The sequence below is a fragment of the Phyllostomus hastatus genome, unplaced genomic scaffold, assembly GCF_019186645.2.
Source record: "Phyllostomus hastatus isolate PE091 unplaced genomic scaffold, TTU_PhHast_1.1 phas_contig_150, whole genome shotgun sequence".
NCBI classification, from domain to species: Eukaryota; Metazoa; Chordata; class Mammalia; order Chiroptera; family Phyllostomidae; genus Phyllostomus; species Phyllostomus hastatus.
Genome location: NW_025333611.1, coordinates 2,765,017 through 2,790,596, shown reverse-complemented (window position 1 = coordinate 2,790,596; position 25,580 = coordinate 2,765,017). Strand labels below are relative to the sequence as shown.

Here is a 25,580-nt window from a genome sequence, read left to right as displayed (position 1 = left end):
TGTGTACCCCCAAGCCGGCAGTATCTCACCACCTTGACTGAAAACGCCGTGGTTCCTCCAGCAGAAAGACTGCCCCGTGAACGGGGCCAAGCAACCGCTGCCGCCCCGGGGAGGACACGCGAGGGGTCCCCAGTCTCCGCACGGCAGCCGCTCCTCCACCGTGAGGCCGAGGCGGGTGGGCAGGCTTCCCACAGCCAGATCGCCACGCGGCGCGCTCGACGCCGAGTCTCCGGTGTGGGAAGGTACTCGTCAATGACGTGTGGGACGGGGTGCCGCCTCCCCCCCGTTCCAGATCCAGTCTATTTCGGTGTTTCCCTCTGCCACACGGAGGCTCGTGGGGGGGCCGTCCAGGAAACGACGGTCTGGGTCCTCCCCTCCCTTCCGTCACCGAGGACCCCCGCCGCCTGCCTCACACCTGCTGTCCGGCTGCAGGGGCAGGTGACAGAGAGCAGGTGACAAGGTGCAGGACGCTCAGGGGAGGAGGGGGGGGAAGGGGGTGTGTCTGCCTCGCAGGGACGTTTCCAGTCTGACGCCCGCTGGCTTTACAGCCCCGGGGACGGCGGAAGAACTCAGTGAACGTGCCCTCTGGCCGGGCTCTGCTCACCATCCCGGCTCCAGCAGGGAGTGCCCGGGGGGAGGGGAGGGGAAGGGCTGGAAAGAAGTCTTTGTGAGGGAAGAAGGCAGGGCCCGAGTTGCGTGGGAGAGTGGGATTCGGGGGTCAGGCCACACTGAAAGGGCCCCGCTGGCAGCAAAGACACCATTCCGCCCCCCTGCCACCAAATGACCTTAAAAATAAAAAAATGAACAGTTTTAGAGCGAGCAGAGAAAACCAAAGAACTTCTTCTCTGCGCCCAGGCCATGCTCAACTTTAACATTTAGCTGCTGGAAGTGCGGCTGTCTCCCTCCCTCTGAGAAGTGTTGTCCTTGATCTCTGCCCCCCCCCGCCCCCCACTGGCCAGAGCCACAGCAGGTGGGGGGGGGGCCCTGCGCTCGAGAACACTGCGTTTGTAAGACTGCAAAACCGCTCTTTTTTACAGATCCCCCCCCCCCGGCCCCATGCTGCCTTATCGTCTCTCCTTTATTCTTGTGATGGGGAAAAAGTACCTCATGTGTTGGACACTTCCTCGGTGACCAGTGAGTCGCTGAGGACGGGGTGACAGGACATCCTGAGACGCCGTGCAGCCCGCTCCAGGCCCTTCACTCCGGAGGCCCTGCAGCACCCTGGGACGGGACGCGGGGACCGCGGCGCGCACACGGCGCCCGCCTGCCCGCCCGCCGCCGTCCTCAGAGCAGAGAGAGGCACAGCTGTTGAACAGCTGTCCGGCGACAGGATACATCAGAGGAGCAGAAAGTAAACCCCGAACCAGCCAAGGAAAGTGGAGGGGAAATCCAAGGAGGAAATATGCAGCTCTCCAAGGAAAGCCGGCCAGGGCGCCAGCCTGCCGGGCCGATTCAGATGTCTGAGTGTTAAATCTGCCCCCGAAACGATAAAACGTTTCTGCTTCCAGTTTAAAAATACAGTGTTGCCAAGCAGGCCGCGGGGAGAGGCGGCTGTGGCTGCGGCGTTCCCCTTCCCCCCTTACAGCCCTCACAAGCCTCGTGCAGGCTGGCTAACCTGGCCAGGCTCCCAGCCTCGTCTGCACAATGGGGCTGGCCGCCCCGCCCCGGGGGTTTTGGGAAAAATCACGGGGAGCTGATACACCGGGCGAGCTGATACACCGGGCGAGCTGATACACCAAATGCAAAGTGCTTGGTGCAGCTTCTGGTGCATACCCGACAGTAAGCGGTAACCACTAGCGTTGTTGCTACTGTTGTTGTTGTATCAATTACTATCAACACCCTTTACCTAGAAACTCACAGAAGTAAGCTCTTCTCCTTAAAGCAGAGCCTCACACACCTAAAGCTAAGAATACCTATTCCCACTGTGCTAGGGATAAAGGAACTTTTCTGCGGGTTTTTTTTTTTTTTTTGCTCTTTTCACCCACGGAAACCATCAAATGACTAATGCAAACCCCAGACAGACAGAACACGTCAAAAATAAAAACTTGGAATCCCAGTTTGCATTCCATTCTATTAGCCACCAGACGTGAGGGACGTTCTGTGACCTGGAGGAATGAAACTATACTTTGAAGAATGTTCATCACCATGCAATTTACATGCCAAAAAAAAAAAAAAGCCCCGAAACAGTGAACCTACGCGTTCGCAGCAGGAGACAAGGCAGGCGCTGGAAGGGACAGAACGCCAGGCGACCATCCGACGACGCGGGGTTGGGTTTCCCAGCAAGGGAGGGGGACCAGGGGTCGCGCCCAGTCTCTGCCCGGTACTCCTGCCTCCCGCCCTCCACTTACTCTCTTCCCAGCAGCTCTGCCCCTGCCCCTGCTGAGGCCACCAGGGGCACAGGGACTGTGGGCCTCAAGGTCCCTCCTCGCAGACCCCCTGCCGTCAGAAAGCGCCGGAGCCTTGGGCCTGCTGTCCCTCTAGGCCCAGAACTCGGACCGAGAGAGCGTGACCAAGAAATGGGAAAATCAGAAATTGCTTTGCCAGCGCCGGCAACACCGGGGGCTCAGTGGTGACAGCTGCAGCGGCGGCCACGGTGACTTAAACCAGACTGCTCCTGTGGCTGCCTGTGGCCGGCCTGTGGCTGCCCAGCTTCCTGCGGCTTTGGTCCGTTTTCTGGGCGTGGCTCTCTAGACTGCTAAAGGTTCTGCAACTCCCCCGTGTCTTTCCAACGATGTCCTTATACACTTGAATTAGCCAGAGTCGCCACCTCTGTGACCGTCGGGGTCGGATGTCGGGGTCGGCTGTCAGTGTCGGCATCGGGCACTCTTGACTCGCCCTCCGCTCCTCGAGTCCCTCGAAACCGCCCCTCGGGTCCCTCGACACCACTTTCCCACCGTGACGGCCCGCCTCCCCAGCCCGGTGCATCTCAGGCCTGCGCCCCAGCCGTGCTCTTCCTTCCCAAGTTCCCCAGTCGTGCTGCTCCCGGGGAGTCGCCCGCACCCAGTCACCCACGTCCCTGGTCCTGCCTCCCCTCGGTCGACTCACTCCCCAGGCGCGGACTCCTCCAGGATGGTCGCCCGCCTGCTGGATGGCTCCACGAGGATGTCCCACAGACCCACCCGCGAGTCCCGAAGTCAGTCACCCTCTCTGGTCCCCTGCGCACCCTGCCCATCCTGTTCCGTGCCCTGACTCGAGTTAACGGGCTGCGTGCTATCCGCGCTGTGTCTAAGAAGCCACCAGCTCCTGTCCGTGCTGCCTTAGTGACGAGTTTTCATGTTGTTTCTTTGAGACAGTGGATCTGTCTCTTCACCCCAGCCTCTACCCTATTTCAGCACCTGACCCCTGATCCGACCTCTACACGACAGCCGTCTCTCCACGTCAGGACGCTGGCCAGGTCGTCTCCCTGCCCACAGCCCCGCTCTCTCCTCCATCCCGCACAGCAGGGGCCTGCGGAGGGGGACCGCTGGGGACCTCTGTCAACAGCACGAGTTCCTGGGACCGGCCTGCTCTCACGTGGGCAAGCACCATGCACGTGGGCGCCCGCTGCCCTGGGGAAAGAATTAACCTATCCTCGGAGCGGTGACCAGGCTTGCCCTCCTGACAGTTCAAGCCCCACGGACCTCGTCTGCTCCCAGACCGAGGAGCCTCCTGGAGGACAAGGGGCGAGGCCCCGGTTCCTTCCCGTCAGAAGTTCAGCGGGAGCCCGGCACACTGGACGCCCCCAGCTGGAGTCGGCAGGCGGGGACGCCGAAAGCCCCGACAAGGGTGTCACCATGAGAGAGTGACTCGGGCTGAACACCAAGGCCCCGATGCCCGTGGGGAGGGCTGGTTTCAGCACAACTTGTACTCCAGCCTGGGAGCCCCCGGGGCCCCGGCGCCCCACCACGCAGCCGGGCCGAGCTGACCATGCCAGCGCCCACCAAGAGTGCCGGCACCCTCAGCTCCGCCAGCTCCGTCCGCACAGGCCTGCCCTCAGCCGTGGGGACTCAACGGCTGCACCGCGGGGTGTGGAGGAGTCACCATCCCGGGAGAGACTGCGGGTTCCCTAACGCACAGCGATGACGCGGGCTGAATGGTTCCTAGGAAAAGGGATGGGCCCGGCTGGCGGAGACAGTCATCCCGTCACCAGTGGTTCCTCCCTCGCCGCCGCCTACGCGGCCAGAGCAGGGGGGGGCTCAGGCACCTCCCTGGGTGCCTCTCCTCTGGTCCCCGATGACCCCCCCGCCGCCCCGCCCGGCAGAGCCCCGGTCGCACTGAATGCCCCTCCCCCTCCCGAGGACGGCACGCTTCTCCCGGGCGTGCACACGGGCGCACGGACGGACGTCCTCCTCCCAGCGGCGGACAACCTCCGCTCATTCCCGAAGGTGCAACAACGACCACTCTCCCCGGGACGCCTGCCCGGCCCGACCCCTGCAGGCGGAACTGTTGCTCCCTAGGGCCCCGCCCCGGGCAGCCCGCCCCTCTCCCCCCACTGTCCCGTGCTCCCCCATCTCACGAGGGACACGCTCATCCACCCACAGAGCCGCTGGGGACCAGCCACCGGTCTCGGGTGGCTCTGCACTTCTCGGGAACCCCGCACGGGTTCTCCTGTGGACACGGTCCTCCCCAACAGCTCTCACCCCGGAACGGAAAAGGAAACACTGAGGGCCGGCCAGGTGGTACAACAATGCCTGGGCAGCTTCTTGGTGCTGATTCACACGCGCTCTTCTGCAAGCCGAGAGGACCGCCGAGGGGACCGAGTCTCCGGGGCAGAGCCTCGATGACCAGACCGGTAGCTCAAACCCCGCGCCGCCTGCAGAAACTGGGAAGCGTCTGCCCAGCGCGGACCGGCTGTTGGGGTGGCTGTGGGGGGCCCCCGGCCGTGTCCCCCACGGCAGGGGGCAGTAAAGTCTCGTGAGTGGGCGTGGAGGGAAGTCTGGTGACGTCTACCGAAGTTTCAAGTCCATTTCCGCTTCGGCAGGGGGACCTCACTTTCCAATATTCCGCAGACACACTTGCAGAGGACGGCACAGGCACAAGGCTACGCACCCACTGCCCCGTGGCTCCCAGAACCGGCCGCAACCCGGGTGCCCCCGGTGAGGTGCTGGCTGCGGGACGGGCACGCCCACACGACGGGCTGCTACACAGCCGTTCAAAACAAAACCGAGAACGCTCTGCGCTCCAACACAGACTGCCTCCCGGGAAGCGAGGAGCAAGGCAAGGTGGAACAGAAGCAGGGGTAGGAATTTGTATTCCCGCTGTAATGCACCCACGAGCACTGCAAGGCCAAACGAGAACCCAGTGGAAAGGGCGGTTTCTCAGGAGCACGGCAGGGAGCGAAGAGGCTCCCGTGGGTGCCCACGGGGGGGGGCGGCGAGCGGGATTAACTGAAGTCCCAGTCACGCCACACCAGCCAGCGCCACTCTGCCCACTGGCCCCCAGGCCGCTCCCGCCCCGACCGCCGCGCCGCAGCCCCCGTGACTCCAGGGCGGACCCAGCGCCGCCGCCTGACCCCAGGCTGCCGCAGAGGACGGGGCTCCAGTAGGAAGTGGACCACCAAAGGCCCGGGGGAGGGAGAGCCGGGTCCAGGCAGGTCCCCGAGTGTCCATCTCTGTGCCCGATGTTCACTTTTCAAGTGGGCACCTTAAAACTGAAAAACCAAGCTGCTACCAATACCTGGAGTCGAACTATCGACGTCAGGAACACAGCAGCGGCGGTCGGTCCTCCTGAGCGAGTGAGAAGAATGGCAAGGTTTTCCTCTCTCCCGACCTCCACCCTTGACCTCCACCCCTTGACCTCCACCCCTTGACCACCATCCACTTCTCAGCTTCTGTTAGTGGAACCTGGGCCACATTGATCGTTTCAGCTCTGACACTGAATAACTGGGGTGTGTTCATTTCGTTTACGCATCTTCTCTGTCAAGAATCAGTCACGACGTTTGCGTTTGGACGCGTAGGCCAGTCTGTAATTGTTCCGACCTAAATTTACGTTCACATGACTTCGATTCAGTATCGGTGTTATTTTACAGCCCAACGTTGCCCTTGCCGAGTCACTGTAGCTCATCCTTTCGTGGGTTGGAATGCATCTTTGAAAAAGTTTTTTATTCCCCCCAGAAAGAGTCACAGGTGGCATTTCAGGAATATTTCAGGTCCAAGTCGCAGGAAAAAGCTCCCGTGGCCTTAACGACTAAGGCAGCACAGCGGCTCACCCAGCTCACAAGTGGGAAGGCGGGGTGAGCGCCCGCGGAAGGCGGGGCCTGCGTCGGACCTCCCCGTACCTTCGGTGACCGCCCTTCCGCGGCCTCCACCAGGGGACCGTCAGTACAGTTATTTAACTCTTGCTTGAAGCCTTTCACCCTCAAAACTCTCTGCCTCAGCTCTGCTACCTTCTGGCGATGCTGCAGGAAAGTCTAAAGCCACCCCGATTTTTCCTCGTTTGTAAACGGCAGCCCCCGCCCCCCATCACCCCCGCCCAGTGGCTGTGAGTAGGTCCCTTCTTCATTCTGGAAACTTCACCAGCACAGTGGTTCTCCCCGCCAGCTGCATGTGACCCAGAATGAGCACTTTCAACAGGTCGGGGGCGCTTGGTAGGTTGGCTTTTGTTTGGTTTTCTTTCCAGCTCCAAGATACTTTTTTCCCCATTGTATCTATTACTGTTTCTAGTCTATTTGTTTCGGAAGCTTCCTGGGGAGCAACACTTACTTAGATCACAAGGCTAATTGAACTTTCTACATTGTAATTTTTGCTAATGGAGTCTACAGCTCTGCAGATACAATTAGTATCTTTACAGTTTCTTTCTGCGTTTGTTCCTTCCATCTGCCTCCCGCTCAACCAGCCGGTTGTCAGGCCAGCCCCGGCTGCCTCAACTCATCCTTCAGTCACTTGTTTCCGAGCTTTTCTGGGATTTTGTTATAAACAGCACAAAGCAGATTCAATCTGAAACTTATTTCATTTCTGTACGCTTTTTCAAAAGTACACCTTCCCTCTGCCTCGCGGAGTGTGTGTGTGTCCCCCCCGCCTTGTTTTACAGGGACCCGTTGCTCGTTTTCTTGCACGGACATCCCGCCCTGGTACTTCCTCCATCCTGGGTCCATCGCTCATGATCCTGTGTCTCACCTGCTGGCCCCCGGAACCGAGCCCGGGCTCTCCTCGGGGCACTGAGTGTGGTGGGCTCCCAGCTGCCCTTGTGAGCTGCAGGTCTGGGGCGTGACTTGCATCAGGCCCTGGGGGGGGGGTCCAGCTCCACCCCTGCACACCTGCTTCTCCGTGTGAGGCTACCGCTACCACTGCGGGGTCAGTTCTGTGACCTAGTGTCTGCAGGAGATCCTGTCTGGGGCGGCTTCTGCTCCAGAGAGGGGGGGAGGCTGCCCACAGCCCCAGGGAGGACGACCCCCTACCCCCGTGGTGAGCCCGCTGAGGCTTACCTGTCCTCTGTGACCCCCAACCCCAGGTCAGCTGCTCCCGGAATCGGTGGCGGCACAGAAGCAAGCAGGCGCCCCCCTCGCTCAGGGTCTCAGCCTGGGACCTAGGGGCGTGCTCCAGAAACGGAGTGCGACTCCCATGTAACAGCCACGCGAGAGGCTTGCCCGTAGCCCCACGACGGCGGGGGGGGGGTGCGGATTCCGCCAGCAGCTCCCGAGCTCGGGCAAGGACCACGCAGGGCAGGTGAGCTGGCCGCCCCGTGAGACCCCGCGCAGGGGGCCTGGGTGTTCCGCGCCTGATCCCTGACCCCAGAAACAGTAAAATAATGAATATGTGCTATTTCAAGCAGCCACCAGAAAAAGGAGAAGAAGGAAAGTCAGCACACGACCACAAATTCAACCCTGTGACGGGGGTGAGTAAACTCTCTCAACCGCGGAAACCCATCCGAGTCTCGGCTCCACGCACAGGGCAGGCGTGGGGGTTCGGCACTTTCTCCTCCTGGACCGCGCTGCGGCGTGGGGGCGCCTGGAAAAGGGAATCAGGCCCCGACGCGGACGGGCCTGCCCGGGGAGGGAAACCAGGCACAGAAGGCCACACGCCCGATGACTCCATGCCCAGGAAACGCCCAGCAGAGGCAAACCCACAGAGGCAGAAAGCAGATTTAGTGGCTGCCAGGGGCCGGGAGAGGGACTGCTAACGAGGACAGCATTTTTTTCCGAGGTGATGAAAGTGTTCTAAAATTAGCTGGCGGTGACGGTTGCACAACTATTAATATACGAACATAGTAAAAACCACCGAATTTTCAAGGGGTGGCTATTATGTCCTGTGCATTTCAGTTCCATTCTTTAAAAAAAAAAAAAAAAAAGGGAGTAGGAACCTTATTACCAAATCGGATCAAGGTTCACCACCCCTCGCGCCTGGGGCGGCCACGGACCAAACAGTTCTTCCGGACGGGAGGTCTCTCCCGTGCAGCAGAGCAGCCAGCCGACCGTGTACAAACCTCAGAAGCTATCGGACTACTTTTAAGTTAAAAAAAAACAAAACCTGTGAGTAACAATGGGGCAGGGGAGAGTACAGGAGACACGTAAGACGTTTCTAGAAGGGTTCACAGAACGTCTCTCCGTGGGAGGCAGAAGAGAGGAACTTGCAAGAGCCCAGCAGGCTGCCCCGGCCTGGGAGGCCTCAGGCACGGACGCTCCCAGAGATGACCGGATGCTCCCAGAGATGACCGCTCACGCCGCCCACGGGGCAGCGGTCTGCGGGGGGAAGGCGGTTCTCCGCTGCCTGACCAGGGGGCCCCGGGAACTCTAGCCACTCAGGGGGCACTGGCTGACTCTTCCTATGAAGTCAAACAGCCTCTACGGCATCCAGCAGGACCTGGGGGCCGAACAACGAGCGTTGTTACTACGGATGCCGCGAAGCACAGACGCTGGAGGGAGACCATCTAAAAATAGAGCGTGGGATTTCAAGGAATCCTGCCATCTCGGGAGAACAACTCGAAGGCTCGCGGCGGAACAGGCCGCCCTGGTCTCAAATAGCCCCCAAACAGGATGTCTGGCTGCAATTAGGAGAAATCCGACCTCCTCAGCAGAAAACACGAAAAAAAACAAAATGTTCGAGACGCACAAGAATGTGAAAATCGCTGGCCTCGTGACGACGGCCTTCGTCGCAGGAGCGACTGCGAGGTGTGCACTCCATCTCCGGCGACTGGGCGACCAGGTGCCCTTGGTCCCCGCGACCCAGAGCCGGTCAAAGGCACAAAGCTTCCAGAGCCCCACGCGGTCGTCGGAGGGGACCACAGCGCCGAAACTCAGCGCGACGGGCCTGCCGATTCCGCTGGTGAACGCGAGAATGGGGGTGCAACTGAATGGACCCCCCCTCCCCCGGGAAAGAGAACTCGGCTCCCGCCCACGGCTGGCGGCCACCTCTGCTCAAGGGTGAGCAGATCGAGGAGGGTCCCGTCCCGTGTCCGTCCCCCCCCCCCTTAGGAGGGTCTGGCTCTCTCAGTTGCTACTTTCTGCTTCCCACTGGAAACAATGCATCAGCCTCACGGACGTCCCCTGGTTCCCCGGTTGTGCACACGGTATGATTAACAGGGAAAAACCAAAACGCCCACGAGACGAGTCACAAACAAAGCGAGCACTTCAGGGCGGGACCTCCGTGGCTCTCCTGAAAGGGAGGCTCCCAGATCCCGCCGCCGTTTCTTGAATACTTTTCTTGGGTGTCATTTTTTTTTCCCACCCTGCCCTTTCCTCTGTTGAATTTTCATACAATGAGTTTGCTGCAACCACCACCACCGGATACACTGGCAGCAACAAAAAAGTTACAGCTGGATCCTGTATCCACTCGGCTGGGCTGCGGCTCAGAAATGTCTCAGAAATGCTCGGGGCCGACGGGAAGGCGCTGAGTGTGGGGAGAAAACAGACTCGCTCCCCAGAGACTCAGGGTTTGTGCTTCATCCAATGACCTGGCAGCAAAAGCATCTCTTTTGTTTTACGGAAATGCAGTTGGTCTTCCTACGTTTTCCAGTTCTCAAGCCCATTTCTCGACAAAGCCGGGGCCAAATATCACAATGACACCCGCACTGCGTTAAGCCAGATAACTAATCGCCTCCATATGGGGCAGGACCAACCGACCGACCTCCCAGCGCGTCTGTCCCAGGGTCCCCCACCCACGCATCCCCGGGGCGCCCGAGCCGCTCAGCCACTCCTTCCGGGGACCGATCTAATCCGCCCTTACCCAACAACAAGAAAAATGAGCGTGACTTTGACCTTGAGAGTCAAGTAGGTGATTTTAACCTATGTGCGGAAATTGAAAATGACATTAAAAGAAACAAAGCCCTTCTCTCTCCTGTTTTTCACATGGAAATCTGGACTCTAGCATGCAAACCATATTGGCCCACTAGCCTGGACGACTCTCCAAAAAAAAAGTCACTGTCACCATAAAAAAAATTTTTTTTTTTTAAGACTGAGAAGACATCACTACATACAAGGGCAGCGACGCGAGAACAGACTGTGGAAGGCGCTCTGGGAGTCCCTGGGGAGGGCAGGGCGTGGGCTACGCGTGAGCCGATACCACGAACCCCGTTCGTCTCCTCAGGCGCGGTCACGGCTGCGGTTAGGAGGGCAGTGTCCTCGGGGGAGGGACGTCAGGTACCGTATTTCCCCGTGTATAACGCGCTCCGCTGTATAAGGTGCGGCCGTGTTGTAGGGTTGCCCATGTATAACACGCATCCTTATTTTTCTCTCAAAACTTTGGGCAAAAAAAAAGCACACATTATACACGGCAAAATACAGTATTTACAGATAAACCGTTACGATGTATAGAACTTACTTTTAAATGGTCCCAAAAAGGTATCATCGTATGTATTGGAGATAAAGCAAAGGTGGCAAAAATGTCAGCAGTGATGAATTCAGGTGAAAGACATGTAGGTGTGTTCACTATCCTAGTCTTTCGACTCTTCGGTAGGTGTGAACATTTTCCAAATACGAAGTTGGGTGGGGGGAGGATACACCGCCGACCACCACTTCTCCCTGAACCCGAGTACGCAACAGGTCTTCCAAGGAGCTCTGCTCCGGGCAAGGATGCGCCCCCAGGGCTCCCCGTGACGGTGGCGGTTTTACATGCCCACTCGTCGTTTGGGGTTTTTGGTCAATTGCTCATTCGGCGATTTCACTTGGGTTTTTTAACGTCCACATCACATACGAGGCAACTCGGCAGCTCCCACAGTGACTCAAGGCTGGAAGTGTCCAGAGCTGCACGTATTTACTTAAAAATATGTCAACAACAAGTAACCGTCAGTTCGGATGTTTAAACAAAGTTAAGTAAGTCTGCAGAGAGGAGAGACTTGAATGCCCAGAGCCGACCGTGGACAGGACAGCGGCCTGAGCGACCTGGACCAGGGCTGGAGGGGGGGTCATCTGAACTATCCTCCAGTGGCCGACCTCACACAGCACACAGGCAGAACCTCTGAGACCCTCCCTCCCAGAGACCGCTGGGAGTCTGGGGCCCTCTCCGCTCCCGCGGGACGAAGACCGGGAAGGAGCAGCTCCGTGGCTGTCACTGGCGTGGCCCGTCCCGACGAGCAGCACCACGGAGAAGCCATGGCCCCGCATGGGAGAGGCAGACCACCGCGGCTGTGCGGACCCGAGTCCAGATCCCAGCGAGTGAATGAACGGGGCAGTCAGTCTCCGCAGGGAGGGTGGGAGGGCTTGCCTAGAGACACCAGGAAAAAGGAGCTTCAATAAAACAGGCTGGAACAGTCCCATAAAATTAACAGCTTGTACTAAGAGGCAGGCTCCCCCATCGAGTGTTTGGGGAGATGCTCGGGTTAGGGTCACCACCCCAAGCTTGGCCTGTTCATCTCCTGCACCAGGGAAGGTGGGACGGCTCTCGACTGTCGGTAACGTTACAGCTTTAAGTAAGGAAATGGCTCTCCAGTCAAATCTGTCCCTGAAATGCCCAGTCTCCAGGCTCACTGTTTTGTTTTGTTTTGTTTCTAAGATTTTATTTCTTTTTTAGAGAGAGGAAGGAAGGGAGAGAAACATCAATGTGTAGCTGCCTCTCACACGCCTCCTACTGGGGACCTGGCCCACAACCCAGGCCTGTGCCCTGACTGGGAATCAAACCGGCGACCCTTTGGTTCACAGGCCAGCACTCAACCACTGAGCCACACCGTCTAGGGCCAGCCAGCCTGGCCTCACTGTTTCTTGATGGCTAAAAACCAAGCCAAAAGATGAGAAAACAAACGTCTACATGTTCCCTCCAAAGGGAGACGGTCGGCAGCTGGCAACCCGTCCCTGACTCAGGCGGTGGGCCGAGGGCGGGCCCCAGACTCAGCACCCCGGGCAGGCCTGCACCCACTCTCCGGGTGGCCGTAATGGCCAGGATGTAGATTTTTCCCTCAAGAATGCAGGCCTTTTTTTTTTTTTTTAAACACTGCCTCAGCTCTTCACCGATAAAATGGAAAAGGGAAATAAAAAGTCTAACACAGCATGAGCCAGAACCTTCTGGAAAAGTCTTTATTATCTCCACGAGCAGCACAGACTGGTCTTTGACGGGAACACGCTGGACGCTAGTGGGCCAGACAGTCCGGGAGGCGGGGCCGCAGACTCGGCCAAGGACCCGGCCGAGGGGCCAGGGCGGAGGTGGCGAGGAAGGCATCAACCAGGGAGGCTGACTCCGAAAACCCAAGGTCTAAGCAGCAGCAGCAGCAGCAGCACCCCGGGGAAATGTCTGTTTTTGTTCTTTCCGGGTTTTAAGAACATTAGTCATGTTCCGCGTGTCCGGCCAAGCGGCTGGGCATGGGCGGCGAGGCCGCAGGGCGCGGGTGCCGGGCGAGGGTGGGACGCACGCGCCCTCGGACCCCGCTCCCTCCGCCCGCTGCCGCCGGGAGGGGGCGCCAAAAGGAGACGGTCCCCCCTGAGCAAGGTCTGGAGTGAGGACCAGCCCGACCACGGGAAGGAGGGGAGAGGGCGTCTGAGCTGCTTTTGTGAAAACAAAAGCGCCGTGGTAACCGTCCGACTTCAGCTTCCCCGCTCTCCTGAACCGGAGAGTGAGGTTTCAGAAGCATGACTTGGGGGGACCCACAGAAGACCCTCAGTGAGGCCTGAGAAAGTGCAGCATCTTAGAACCCTCCTCCACGGTGTGGACTCTTCTGACCTAAGCCGACGAAAGGCGTCGGGTCCCCCCGAGAACACCCACCCCGAGCTCCCAGGAGTGCGGAGGGCGGGTCCCACACTGCGGAGACGGACGCGGCCTCGGCGTGTGAACGGGCCGCTCGCCGGAAAGGCACTCGCGTCGCCCAGCTTTCCCAGGCTCCAGCACAAACAAAAGCGGATTCATTCCTGACTCGGTTCAAAAAATTTTAATCTAATTACCGAAGCTGGGGTGGGGGCGGGGAACCACGGCCTTGATCATTTTTTTTCCCCCCTCTCTGCTAAAAACAGAGAGGAAGTCCTGTCTTCTAACAGAATATTAAAAGGTCAATGTCAGCCCCTTTCAACCGCGGCATTTTAGACAGTACTTGCGTTAACTCGGAAAGGAAACAGAACCGAACTCGGCTCTTAAAGTGACAGATGCACAGGGATGGGCAAAAGCGGGTCTGAACCCCAGCCCCTGCGGAAGCAGCGGGGGCTGACCCACCCAGGTCCCCGAAACTCGGGTTTGTTTACCGATTCTCACAGACCACAAGTGCGTGGGAACCACCAAGGCCGGCCGTTTGCCCGCTGCAGAGACCGGCTGCGCCTGAGTGCGCTGGGCCCCTGGGCCGCCTTCTGAGTTAATAAAGCTGCTGTCCTAACCATGCCCTGCCCGTGTTTTCCACGCGAACTGTCACCCTACGCTTGCCCGGCCCTGCGGGGAAGTCGCGGGGAAGGGAAGAGAAGTTTCCTCTTTGCACTAGACCTTGATGGGACCCTCCGGGAGCGGATGAGAAGGAAGCCTGCCATGGCCACAGCCAGTGTCAGGCCACGGCCAGTGTCAGGCGAGACGTGAGCCTCCACCAGGCCAAGTAAACACGGAGGTATTTACTGTCCCCGACAACAGGAAGTGGGGAGACAGGGAGGCTCCCGGGTGGGTGACACTCTGCAGCTGGAGCGCGTGGTCAAGGGTCCAGCTGCCGGTCCTCCGCCTGAAGGCTTGAAACCGGACAAACCCGAGGGGCGAACCGGCCACGCAGCCAGGCCGGACAGGAGTCCGTCATGAAAAAAAAAGGAAGCGTTTCTCTCTTGTTTATCTTTCTGAGGAAGAAGTCACCTTTCCAAGAAGTACCTACCCCTGCAAACTGCCCTTTGCCACTCACCAGCCAGACGAGGGGTTACACATCACTCCACTTCTGCAGCTGGCGGTGAGAAAAAAGGGGAAACCCCGCCTGGTTTACACCATTCAGATGCCCTCCTCGTGGGGGTGAGGGCGCCTTCCCCATCGGCAGACACCCGCACAAACGAGGGCGCTCCACAAGGAGGACGGGAGGGCCGTTTGTGTCGGGGACCTGTGTGTGTCCCACGGAGTCCGGCGCAGCCGTGAGAGTGGCCGCCTGGCGCACTGACCGCCACAGGCTCCAGGAGGTGAAGCCGGCCGCTTGACCCTGTCCCCTCCCCCGCAATATCTACGTCTGACTTATGGTTTAAAACCAAGGGTTGTTATTTAAAAGTTACATTTTATACAAAAGCAAAAAAAAAAAATAACATTAAAAAACATCCATCAGCCGCCCTCGCACTTAATTCAATTAAGGAAATAGCTAAGTCGTTCCTGCTTTCTTTCACGCACCCTCACATTATCAAATTCTGGCTTTAGAGAACCTCCAAAATGTAACATAATAAATGCAACCCAGATGTTCGCTGCAAAATGAAAACAAGACTGTTTTCACTTCATAGCAACCAAATAGGTCAGCCCGTTTCCTTCTTCGGAGAACTCTCGGGGGACCGCAAGCTCCGCTGGAAGAGCACGTGTTTCATGTGCGTCTGCCCGCACAGAGAGGAAACGCGGCCGTCCAAAACAAACGGGGAACGTTCCATGTTCCCATGAAGAAGTGCATCTGAACGCTGCAGCCCGGCTGCGTCTGCACGCTGCCAAACATCTGGATGAAAACTGGGGGAGCGAAATCGCTCATTACCTCGATATTGGGAGACACTCCTCGATCATCATGCAAATGCCCAGCGCCGTGGCAACCCGCTGTTTTGGTCTATTAATTATAGGAATGAGTTTTTCAAGAGGAGGAGGAGGACAGGAGTTAAAAAGAGCTCTGCCGAGGGGTCCAGATAGGAACTTAGTTTCTCCTGTTTGCACAGGGCTCCTGGTGACTTAGTGAAAACGGAGTCAGCACAGAGTCAATTTGCTCTGTGACAGGGAGTGACAAAATCTTCTCAGCCCACTGAGTTGACTCAGGTGGGTCTTTGCTAATATTTACATGATGCTGAAAGATACACACACACACACACACACACACACACACACTATAAATGCCAGCTGAAGCGTCTCCAACGTGTAAGGCCCTACAGAATCTCATGTCTCTTCCGTTCTGTCACTTGGGGCACCGATGTCACCTATACGAGGTTTACATGAGTTTAACTTCAAAAACCAGGATGCAGATTCATGAATTTTCCACTCTCATTGAAATGACTTACTATTTCCCCCCAACTCCAAAATATTTATCATATTTTAAGCAGCTTTTAGGAAACTTGGATGAAACTTTTTTTTTCCACTTTTCTTCAAAAGTTTCAATAGTCCTGGATTAGAAATTGATAAACCTGCTTCCTGAAGACTCTGCCAATAACTTCTTAGAACTAAGCTCTCCGGCCTGGAGTCGTTTATACGGAGTGTGTGCGTGCGACCAGTGTTCCTATCCCGACCCCCCTGCTGTGAAGGGCTGGTCCTGCGCAAAGACGATTTACTGAAAAACGGCCAGTTCCTCTTCCCCCCAAGTCCCCACCGCTCTTGTTTCCTCGGCCCCCCAATCTCACAACACACTGCCGGGGGGCGGGGGGGGGGGCCACGGCCCAGGGTCTCGTTCGGCCAGGAGCACCCTCCCCCACTCACTCCTCAGGCCCCTCCAGCCCAGCTCACTCTCTACCTGTCACCGACCTGGGCTCTTGTGCAGTCCCCACACCCAGGGGACACTCTCCGTCCTCAGCTGCGTCCACCCCTCAAGGGCCTCCAACACAGTCGGCCACTCTCTCTCCTCCAAACGCACCTCCTCCCTGCTCGGCCGCGGGACCACGCACACGGCCAGGCCGCCCTGGCTGGCTGGCTGGTTGGTGGCCGTTTCCCCGCCTCCCTCCCTGGACTGTCCTCCGTCCTGGGGTGTCGCCCCTGGCTCTCAGCTCTCTCCCCTCGGCGTCCCGTCTCCCCGTCCCCAGGAATTACGGCCTTCCCAACGTGCGTCCCCTCCCCAGACCGGCCTTCCAGGCGGGGGCCGCACACGCCAGCAGTGGCCTCCTCCTGGCTGCGCGGGGCCGAGCGCTCCCACACGGCCCCCCCTTCGATACCGAAACGGCTCCTGTGAGTCCGCTCCTAGGAAAAGCAGGCGCGTCTGTTGCGGACGGGGCGGTCCTCCTGCCAAGAAGGACCTAAAAAGCTGAACAAATCGGAAGCGACGAGGGTCGGGAGGCCCCAGAGAGCTGCCACTGAGGCAGAGGGGACTTAGGGGGCCGGGGTCCCAGAGAAGCGCACCCCGTCATTGGAGCCACTCTTCTCCCTGGCCCATTTGCCGGTTCACCGCAGAAGCTGGGAGGTCAAGAAGCTAAGCAGAAACCAGTGGGCGAGAATCCGAGAAGGCCTGCAGGACCTCCAGCAGAACCCCCGAGGGGGCTGGGGACACACAAATCCAGGGCTGAGGGGCTGCCAAGTGCAAGAGGCCCCAGCAACGCACCGGCTTTCGGCTAGGACCACCGGAGAGCTAGACCCTGGGAGAGGGGTAAACCAACCCCCACAACCTCAAAGGGGTGTTTCCCTGCCCGAACGGCCTGCCAAGAGCCTCTCTGGAGGGAGACGGCCCGAGTCTTGAATTCTCGCCACGACTGATCCCACGCAGTGCGTGCGACTGAGTTGCAGCTTGACAGCGACCTAGAGCCAGTGACGGAAAACCGGGGGTGTGAGGGGCAACAGGATACGCTCCCAGGGTGTGCGCATACCAGACGCAGACTTTACAGCAACTGTGGTCAGTGTAAGGAGCTAGTTGACAAGATGAAGCATTCCAGCAGAAAGCTGGAATCTGAGAAAAAGGGAATCGCCCTGGCCAGTGGGGCTCCGTTGGCCGAAGTGCCGTCCCACAAAGGAAGGGTTGTGGGTTCGACTTCCGGCCAGGGCACATGCCTGGGTTGTGGGTTCAGTCTCCCTTTGGGACACGTACAAGAGGCAACCCATCGAGTTTTCCCACATGGATGTTTCCCTCCCTCTCTCTAAAGTCGATAAGCATATCCTCAGAAGAGATTTAAAAAAAAAAAAAAAGAATCAAGAAAACTGAAAAAGACAACAACTGAAATGAAAAGCGCCACCAGCAGATCTAATTGCAGACTAGACAGAGGCGGAGGAGGAGTCTCCGCACGGGAATATAGGTCGGAGGGCAACGCACGGAGTGAGGAACGGAGAGACGAGGGCGGGAGGGAGCCTCAGAGACGCACAGAACGCGATACAAAGGCCGAGTCCAGGAAGGAGACGAGACGAGGAACACGGCCAAGGTAACCAATGCGGATAATGCCCAAGAACGCTCCAAGCCTCACGTGAGATCAGGTCCTGCCACGGCACCACCAAGAAGAACCACCCCCACCAATCCCCAAGCAGGACAGACTCAAAGAAAAACCGCATCGGGACACAGCACAGTGATGCAACTGAAAACCAAAGGCCAAGACAAAACTCCTCAAAGCCGCCACAGACGCAACACCCTCAAAGAGCAAGGAGACACAGGGCTGCTCTCTCCACGGACGCAACGGAGGCCAGAAAGCAAAGAAATGACAGGTCACACACTGCAAGAAATGAACTTGGCAATCTACAACTGTATACCCAGCAAAAATATCCTTCAAGAGTGAGGGCAAAATAATGACGTGTTTGACCAAAAAGGGCCGTCTGAATGACTGTCTCCCGGCCCCACCTCCCAAACACCCAGCAGAGCCTCTCCCACGTGGCCACACGGCCAGACACTTCGAAGTCCTCTTAGATTCCTACAGCTCCTTCACCTCTAACCTCCGAGCTGTTGGGTCCCTTGGAGTCTCCAAAAACACACCTCATCACTTGCAAAGCAATGCACATTAGGACAATGCCACATTTCTCACCCGGGAGCCCAGCTCCGAGAGCCACTGAGAATGCTGAGGCTGCTCCCGGGAAGGGGGGGCAACCTGTCGGTGTCCAGGGAAACCGAAAGCAGACGGATAGCCCAGAATCAAGATCCCAGAGACGCACCGGAGACAAACTTTCCCACGGCTGCTGCGAAAGGAAGCGCCGCAGGAGTTCACCTTACAGTTTGTAACAATGTTACAGTTTGTAACAATGTGTAACCAACACGGAGGTCAGACCAGAACAAGGCCCTACGTGGGTCCCAAGAAGTCAGCAGGGTCTGTAACTCTCACCCGAACCCCCCAGTGACTTCCTCGTTGGTGTCCCCGTGTGCCCTCCTCCCCCTCCTCCCAGCCCTGTTCCACTCAGTAGAGCCACGAACACTCTTCTTAAAAAGGCAGGGTGTGCAGCGGTTAAGAATATGGCCTCGGGATCCCAAATGCGTGGGTTCGAACCTCGGCTCCACCACCTACGATCTGTAAAATTTGAAGCAAGTTACTTAGCTTCCCTATGCCTCCATTTCCCATTTGCAACTGTAAATAGTGATAATATTAAGTACACACTAGGGCTACTTGGAAGAGGAAACAGTTTAAAATATGTAAAGCACACAGGACACAGCCCAACACTGGAGAGCATTATGTAAATATTAGCTAAAATTATTGAATGGTAAATCAAATGTCACTTCCCTGTTGAAGACCCTTCCTTACTCAGAACCAAACATGAACTCCTCACTCACTAGAACCACCGGATACGGCCCCGGGCCTCCCTCCCCACCTGCGTTCTCCGCTCAGACCACACAGAGCTGCCCTCAGGGCTCCGGACACACTCCGCCCCTCCCAGCCCAGCGCCTGTCCCTCCCCCCCCGGCCCACCACACCCCTTTCGGCTGCATCGGACAGACCTGCCCTCCAAGGGGCCTTTCCTGGCCACCTGGCAGTGCTCACCCTTCTCCTGCCCCACGCCCCACCCACCCTCGCCCCCTCCGCCCACAGATGTCCTTCAGTGGGTTTTGCATGATTCACCATTACTTTACATACCTGGTTTCCTCCTCTCTGGCTCCCACCTACACATAAGCTCCCCAAACACAGGATATTCACGTGCCTTATTCTCAATTGACCCTTGTGCCAGGCACGGGACCTGGCATTCAGCAGGGATGCAATCCATCCTTGCTGAATAAATAAATACCTTAGAAAAGAATGCACTCTGCCCTGGCTGGTGTAGCTCAATGGATTGAGCGCGGGCTGCAAACCAAAGCACCGCAGGTTCGATTCCCAGTCAGGGCACATGCCTGGGTTGCAGGCCACGGCTCCCAGCAACCGCACACTGGTATCTCTCTCTCTCTCTCTCTCTCTTCCCTCCCTAAAAGTAAATAAATAAAATCTTTAAAAAAAAAAAGAATGCACTCTAAGCACACTCCAAGAGCACCTACCAGGCCACCTGTTAAACGCTCAAAAGAACAGTGGTTATTCATTCCCCATGCCCAGGCGATGTGTTTTACACCTTTCTGCATTTTAGATCAACGGTGTTATTTTTAATAGATAAAGGTTCTCTCAGAAGGGGTGCTTTCTTACCAGCACACTACTGTCCTGTGAAACTGTTTGCCCCTTTTGGAAAAAGCAAAGCCAAAGAAAGTGAAGCCCGACTTCGACTTGCTTTCATTTCGGACAACACGGACACATACAGGCGTACGGCAGTAAGTGTCCTCTGCGCCACACTCCCCACCTGCCCGGTCGGTCCCGCCTCCCTGCCAACGGTCGCCCTCGTCCGCACTTCCCCGTTCAGCCTCCCCGAGAGCCTGCAGGCACCAGCACGCACTTCCTTTACAGAGGAGCGGCGGTACACAGCGCACATGTTCCTGCACTTCGCTTCTGTAACTCGGTCAACATTCTGGAGAGCTTTCCAAACACACCAGCGCACACAGGGCCTCCTGGTCCCTCCCTACACCCTCGCAGCTGAACTCACCACCTGGGCGGACGAGAGCGGTCTGCCGGGTCCCCAGCTGAGGGGCGTTCGGGGTATTTTCCATTTCTCACTGTGACAGACAAAGCACTGAATCATCTCGTGCCCACGGCACCTCACACATGCACAGATATCCTCGTGGGTTAAATTCCTAGAACTGGTACTGCTGGGTCAAAGGATTTATACGCTTGTGACTCTTAAAAGCTGCTGCCCAGCGCCCCTGTATTTATGTGGGATCCACCCAGAGAAACAGAGCTCCTCTCAGGAGCTGGAGCAGAGGGAATTCCAAGCGAGGACTTGGCTGCATGCGTGATGGAAACGCTGAGAAGTCCAACAGGAAGTGGTAAAGACAACCCACGCAATGGCAAGCTGGGGTGGTGCCACCCCCGAGCTGGAGGGTCAAAGGGAGGAGCTGCTATTTCCAAAGCTCGGGGGCCGGGTCAACAGGCACAGGCCAGCTGGAGCCAAAAGAAGAGCCAGCGGCGCCACTGAGGCAGACCGAGAGGACAGAGCCCCTGGCTCCTCCCCTTCCCCCTGCCACCCAGTCTCCCGTGGAGGGTCCCACTGGCCAAATCCACCCCACGCCGGCGGACCGGAGGGCCTGCTGGGTGCGTCCCTCCGCAGGGGAAGGGGAAGGGCAAGCCGTGGATCTGAGCCAACAAGGACACAAGCTGGCGCTGCCTCTTTAAGAGTTGTGACTCATTTACACTCTCATCACCAACAGATGGTTTCCAACGTGGGGGTTATTACCTGCCTGGCAGGTGAAACCCGGGATCCCCACCTTGCAGTAATTTGTATTTATTTTCTGGAGTGAGGCGGAGCATCCTTTCACGGGAAACACAGACTGAATCCTCGTCTCCATCTCCTGGGTTGGGGAGGCGGGGAAGCGGGGAGGCGGGGAGACACGAGGGGAGGAAACCCAGCGAAGTTACTCCCTTCACGTGCCCCCGACGGCCCATGGGTCCAGGAACATCGACCAGGCAGATTCCCACACGCAGCCCTCACACGGTGGCGGAGAGCCAAACTGGCCAGTCACCTGCCAAGCAGACACACACCTCAAGGACTGATTTACAGAAACCGAATGGCAACAAAGCCCCGGAGGAATGAACCATACCTTAACGGCCTGCGAGCCTCCGCGCACACATTGTAAGTAACAATGTGCTCTTGTAATCTCATCCCCCCCCCACTTCCTCCTCAGCACCGCCTCCCAGCCATTCCCGACGCCCTCCCCTCCTGCCTTATCTTGCATTGAAAGAATAACAATACCCTAGATGAATATTAAATTGTAAAAAACGGCAAGGAGAAATCGTTTTTAAGTCTTCTTAACCGCAACTGACACGTTAGCAAAAAGAGCTTCTAAATGATCTCTGACGCCTGTCCCCGACCCTTTGAGTAGACTGTCTTTCCGATCTTGTAAACAAGCCGAAACCGACTTCCCCAAGGAGAGTGTGGTGCCACCCTCCGAAACATACCCCTCAACCGGCTGGCCAATGACTTCATTGTGTTTCCAAGGGCTGAACTTTATTTTTAAAAACATGAATTTTTAGGCAAAGCAGTTTATTTTGAAATACGAATGGTAGCAATAACTGAAGAAACGTAAAGAGGTATGCAGACTTCAAAACCTCCAGTAATTACGAGTGAAATACAAGCACACCAAACTTATATGATAATCACTACATGGTGGCATTTCAAAACCCTAAGATTTTTACTTATTCAAGAATATTCTTATTCTAAGGTTGCTGAACATATTTTTAAGTGTCTTCCATAATGCAAGGAAGAAAGATCTTAATAAACCCAGTCAATAAAGGTTAAACATGGCTTTCCCGCACCTACCCTGCTGCCGGGTTTCTTAGCAGGCAATCAATAAATCCGTTCATTATTGACTGTCCAGTGAGGTGAATTAAATCACACATTAAAATAACCGTACCTTTTTCCTACTGCAGGGTAAATGTTTTACGAGGTTTTTTTGTTGTTCTTGTTCAAATTTGAAAGTAACACACATCACTCCAGAAACTTAGGGAACACACAAAACCAAAGAAAATGAAACACAGTGTCACCAGTTTGGACACTGTTTAGACCATGATGTATAAAACAGCTCGTTTTTAATGTCTGGAAAACAATGCATTCCAATAACCTCCCCATGATTTACCTCCCCGGTCCCCCATCAGGCACTGCTGTTTCCAATTTTCTGCTATTATAGGGTAATGCACAGCTTCACGCATGGAATCTCTTTTCAAATTTCAAGACGGTATTCCCAGAAGAGATATGAACTGCCCAAAAAAAGCCTGAAGACTTTGGATACTTAATACCACCTTTTGTTATAGTATTCAAGACCTATAAACTGCTGGGCCACACCGGCTTCCTTAATCTTTAAGCCTACTTTTACCTTCCAGCCTTCTACATTTCTTTACTCGGGGTCAGAAACACCCCCCAAACAAAACAGCTGGTGGAGCGTCTATATTATTGCAAGAACCGTGCATGGCGCCAGGTGGGGGCCCCAACTATCAGGGGATCCCTTTGTAAATGATGTAATTGCCTAACCACGATGTCGTGCACCTGAAACTAATAAAATGCTGAATGCCAACTGTTATTGAAAAATAAAAAAAATAGTTTGTCAGCCATCACCGAAAAAAAGGCATAAACGGAACTAAAAGTCATTCATAACATATCCCCCCCGCCAAAAAAAAAATAACATTGCAAGCCAGCTGGCTACTTTGACTCAAAGGTCTAAAACGCGTAAATACAGAGCCCAGCACAAATAACGCCCCTTGTTTGTTACAAAATCTTTTATTACAAAATCGTAAGCATGTGACTCTGTAACATAAGAATATTACAGTCAAGCACTCCCTATGGCATTTCAGGTCGAATGTTCACATTAAAACTAGATCATCACACCCGGATGCTGACCCTAGCGACCGCACTCCCGCGGGCGTTACTTCTGCCGGGCCCTGTATCACCGTGGGCTCGGCCCCGTCTGCTCTGCGCCCCAGGTCGCGGGGAGGCAGGGAGCCCGGCAGTGACGGAACCCACCACGGCCGCGGACAGGCCGCCCGGCCGTGGGAGGGTTCGCCACCTTGGGCTCCTCGCCACCGCACTTTCTTGCACAAACAACACGCCCACTCGGTGCCGCCGTGCGAGCGCCAGCTCTCACTGTCACAAACGAGCTCCTCGCCAAACGTCGCGGCTGCTGCCCACCGCCCGGCCTCGGGGCCGCGTGGCCGCCGCCGACCGGCGCGCACAGCCCCACCTGCGCCGCGCTCCGGGTCTCCAAGGCGCCCGGAGGAACCACTCCATCCGGAAGCCTTTCCAGGCTGCTGATACGCACAGGCGGACGGGTGCGCCCGCAGCCTGTAATTAAAGACTTTTCCCAAAACGCTCCCTTGTTCCAAAGCGTTCTGACGATTCGGTCGGTCAGCAAAAAAGGTCTTTAGCCAAAGCAGAGGGATCTTGAACTTCGGGTCTGCCTGTAAAATTGGGGGTGGGGGGTAACCCTTCTGCTTCCCAAACGCACGACCTCACTCCGTACCCTGGCACGTTCTTCGGCTTAAAGGCGCAACTCGCAGCCTAACCCAGCAGAAGTGGGCATTCCACTGAAGAACTGCCAACAAACGCGACGCTGCCCGCGACAGGGCGCTGGGCGTCGGACAGGCAGCCGGTCCTGGGGTCTCCGCTCCGGGCGGGCAGCTCTTGACTTATTTTTCGCTAAATCGGTCACGTTTTCTGTTTCATAAAATGCGTGCGCTCAAGCTGCGCCCTCCTCACTGGAGAGACCTCACCGACCACTTCGGACCCAGCGCCAAGGAGACGCGCACGACTGCCAACCCTCCCCCCGCACCCGCCCCTGCTGGACCCCGAGGATCCCCAACCCAAAACTTTCCCCTCCCATCCGCCGCGGGCTCCCCCACGTCCCACCACCCGAGAAAGGCGCCGAGGGTGCTCCAGCGGTTGGGCTCTGGAGGGCGTGGACGCGCTGGGGGACTGGAGGCGGGGACGGTCGCCCCCGAGGTGCCCCGCTCCAGGAGAGGGACCCCCGACCCCGGCCCGAGACCCGGGGTGGCCCCAGCCGGCTCGGCAACAACCCCGCCCGCCCCTCCCCCGGGCCCTCGGACCCCGGCCTCGGTCCCAGGGCCCCGCGGGTCTCGGCGGTCGCCAGCCGGCACCGGAGCTGCCCGGACCCCGGCTCCTCGGGCGCACCGGGACCCCCGACCCTCGCTCCCGCCCCGCGCGCCCGCGCGCCCCGCCCCAGGCCGCCAGCCCGGCCAGCCACACCTCCGACACTCACCGCCGCCGCCCTCGCCGCCGCCGTCTTCGTCCATCTTGAGGCCGCTCCCGCTGCCGGCGAGCCCGGGGCCGGCGGGCGAGGGGCCGCGGGCGAGGGGCGCTGCGGGTGCAGGAAGCGCTGGCGGCCGGGCGGCTCCAGCAGCGCGCGCGGGGCCGGGTCGCGGCCCGGGCCTCCTCCCGCCGGGCGGGGCGCTTGCGCTCTCCGCCGCCGTCACGTGACGCGCTGGCCCCGCCCCCGGGGCGCGGTGGGCGGGGCTCGATGCCGCGCGGCCACGCCCTGGCCCGGCGGTCGGCCGGGACCCTGCGGGGCTGAGACGCGACCCTCGAGTGCAGAACGCACGTGGACGCCTGCCCGGGCGCCTGCTTGGAGCAGCCTGGCGACAGCGAGGGGTCGGCACGCGGGGGTGCCCACTCCCCCCAGCCCGGCGGCGAGGGCTCCTCCCCGCACGTGCACTCAGGGAAAAGAGCAAGACACGCGCGTCTTGCAGACTCAGGCCTTCCCGTTCGGCTCCGAGAAATGTCAGAGTGCTTGCAGCCTTTCGGCTTCCTGATGCGTAATGGAGGCGCTCCCTCCCTGGCGAGGCGTGCACTTTAAAACTGGCAAAGTGCAAGGCTCAGAGACGAACGTCATCGCGAGGTCCCAATCCGGCACACCTGGGGCCCACCCTCTGCGGGCTCTGCAAGGCCTTGGCCAGCGCGGCCTCGGGTGCCCTCGCGGTTTCGATCCAGGCTCCCTTGGGGAGCTGCCAGCTGCCCTGGATTTATGATGCAGAAGGAGGTCTGAATTCAATTTCCCGTGGGCACAGCCGGGGTCCTTGGCGCAGGCCTCCTGGGCAGGAGGCCTCAGCCTGCCCCTGTGCCCCAGGTCTTCTGTGAATCCCCTTTCTCACTCCACTGCCTGCTTCCAGTAACTCCTCCCAAGCATTGAATATCACCCCGCCCCCCTGCCCCCACCCCAGCCTCTCTGTTCTTTTTGCTTGAACTAAATTGCATTAAAGAAAAGGAAACATTGTAAGGGAGGAGATAATTTATCTCTAATATAATTTCCCAGCAACTGTTGTATGTTTACAAATGGCCCGTTGAATGGAAGGCTCCTTCTGCTGTCATTCATCCAAGCGGACAGTTTCCACCTTTTTGTTCAAGGCTGTGTGGTATGAGTCCAGAGAACTCA

At 57.6% G+C, this 25,580-nt stretch overlaps 1 protein-coding gene across 6 annotated transcripts in view; it reads right to left on the bottom strand.

Annotated features, from left to right (window-relative positions):
• The window catches only part of CYTH3 (cytohesin 3), a 47,236-nt gene extending 22,391 nt beyond the window's left edge, over nucleotides 1–24,845 (bottom strand). For 3 of the 6 annotated variants that reach the window (XM_045821803.1, XM_045821806.1, XM_045821813.1), the window contains exon 1: nucleotides 20,132–20,201. In XM_045821803.1, coding sequence (XP_045677759.1) covers nucleotides 20,132–20,195 — 64 coding nt within the window. In that variant the 5' untranslated portion in view covers nucleotides 20,196–20,201. Of the gene's footprint in view, nucleotides 1–10,733; nucleotides 10,750–20,131; nucleotides 20,211–24,410 lie in introns of those variants that run through there. The other 3 variants (XM_045821824.1, XM_045821796.1, XM_045821831.1) reach the window with 3 other exon arrangements.
• Between the last annotated feature and the right edge of the window lie 735 nt (nucleotides 24,846–25,580).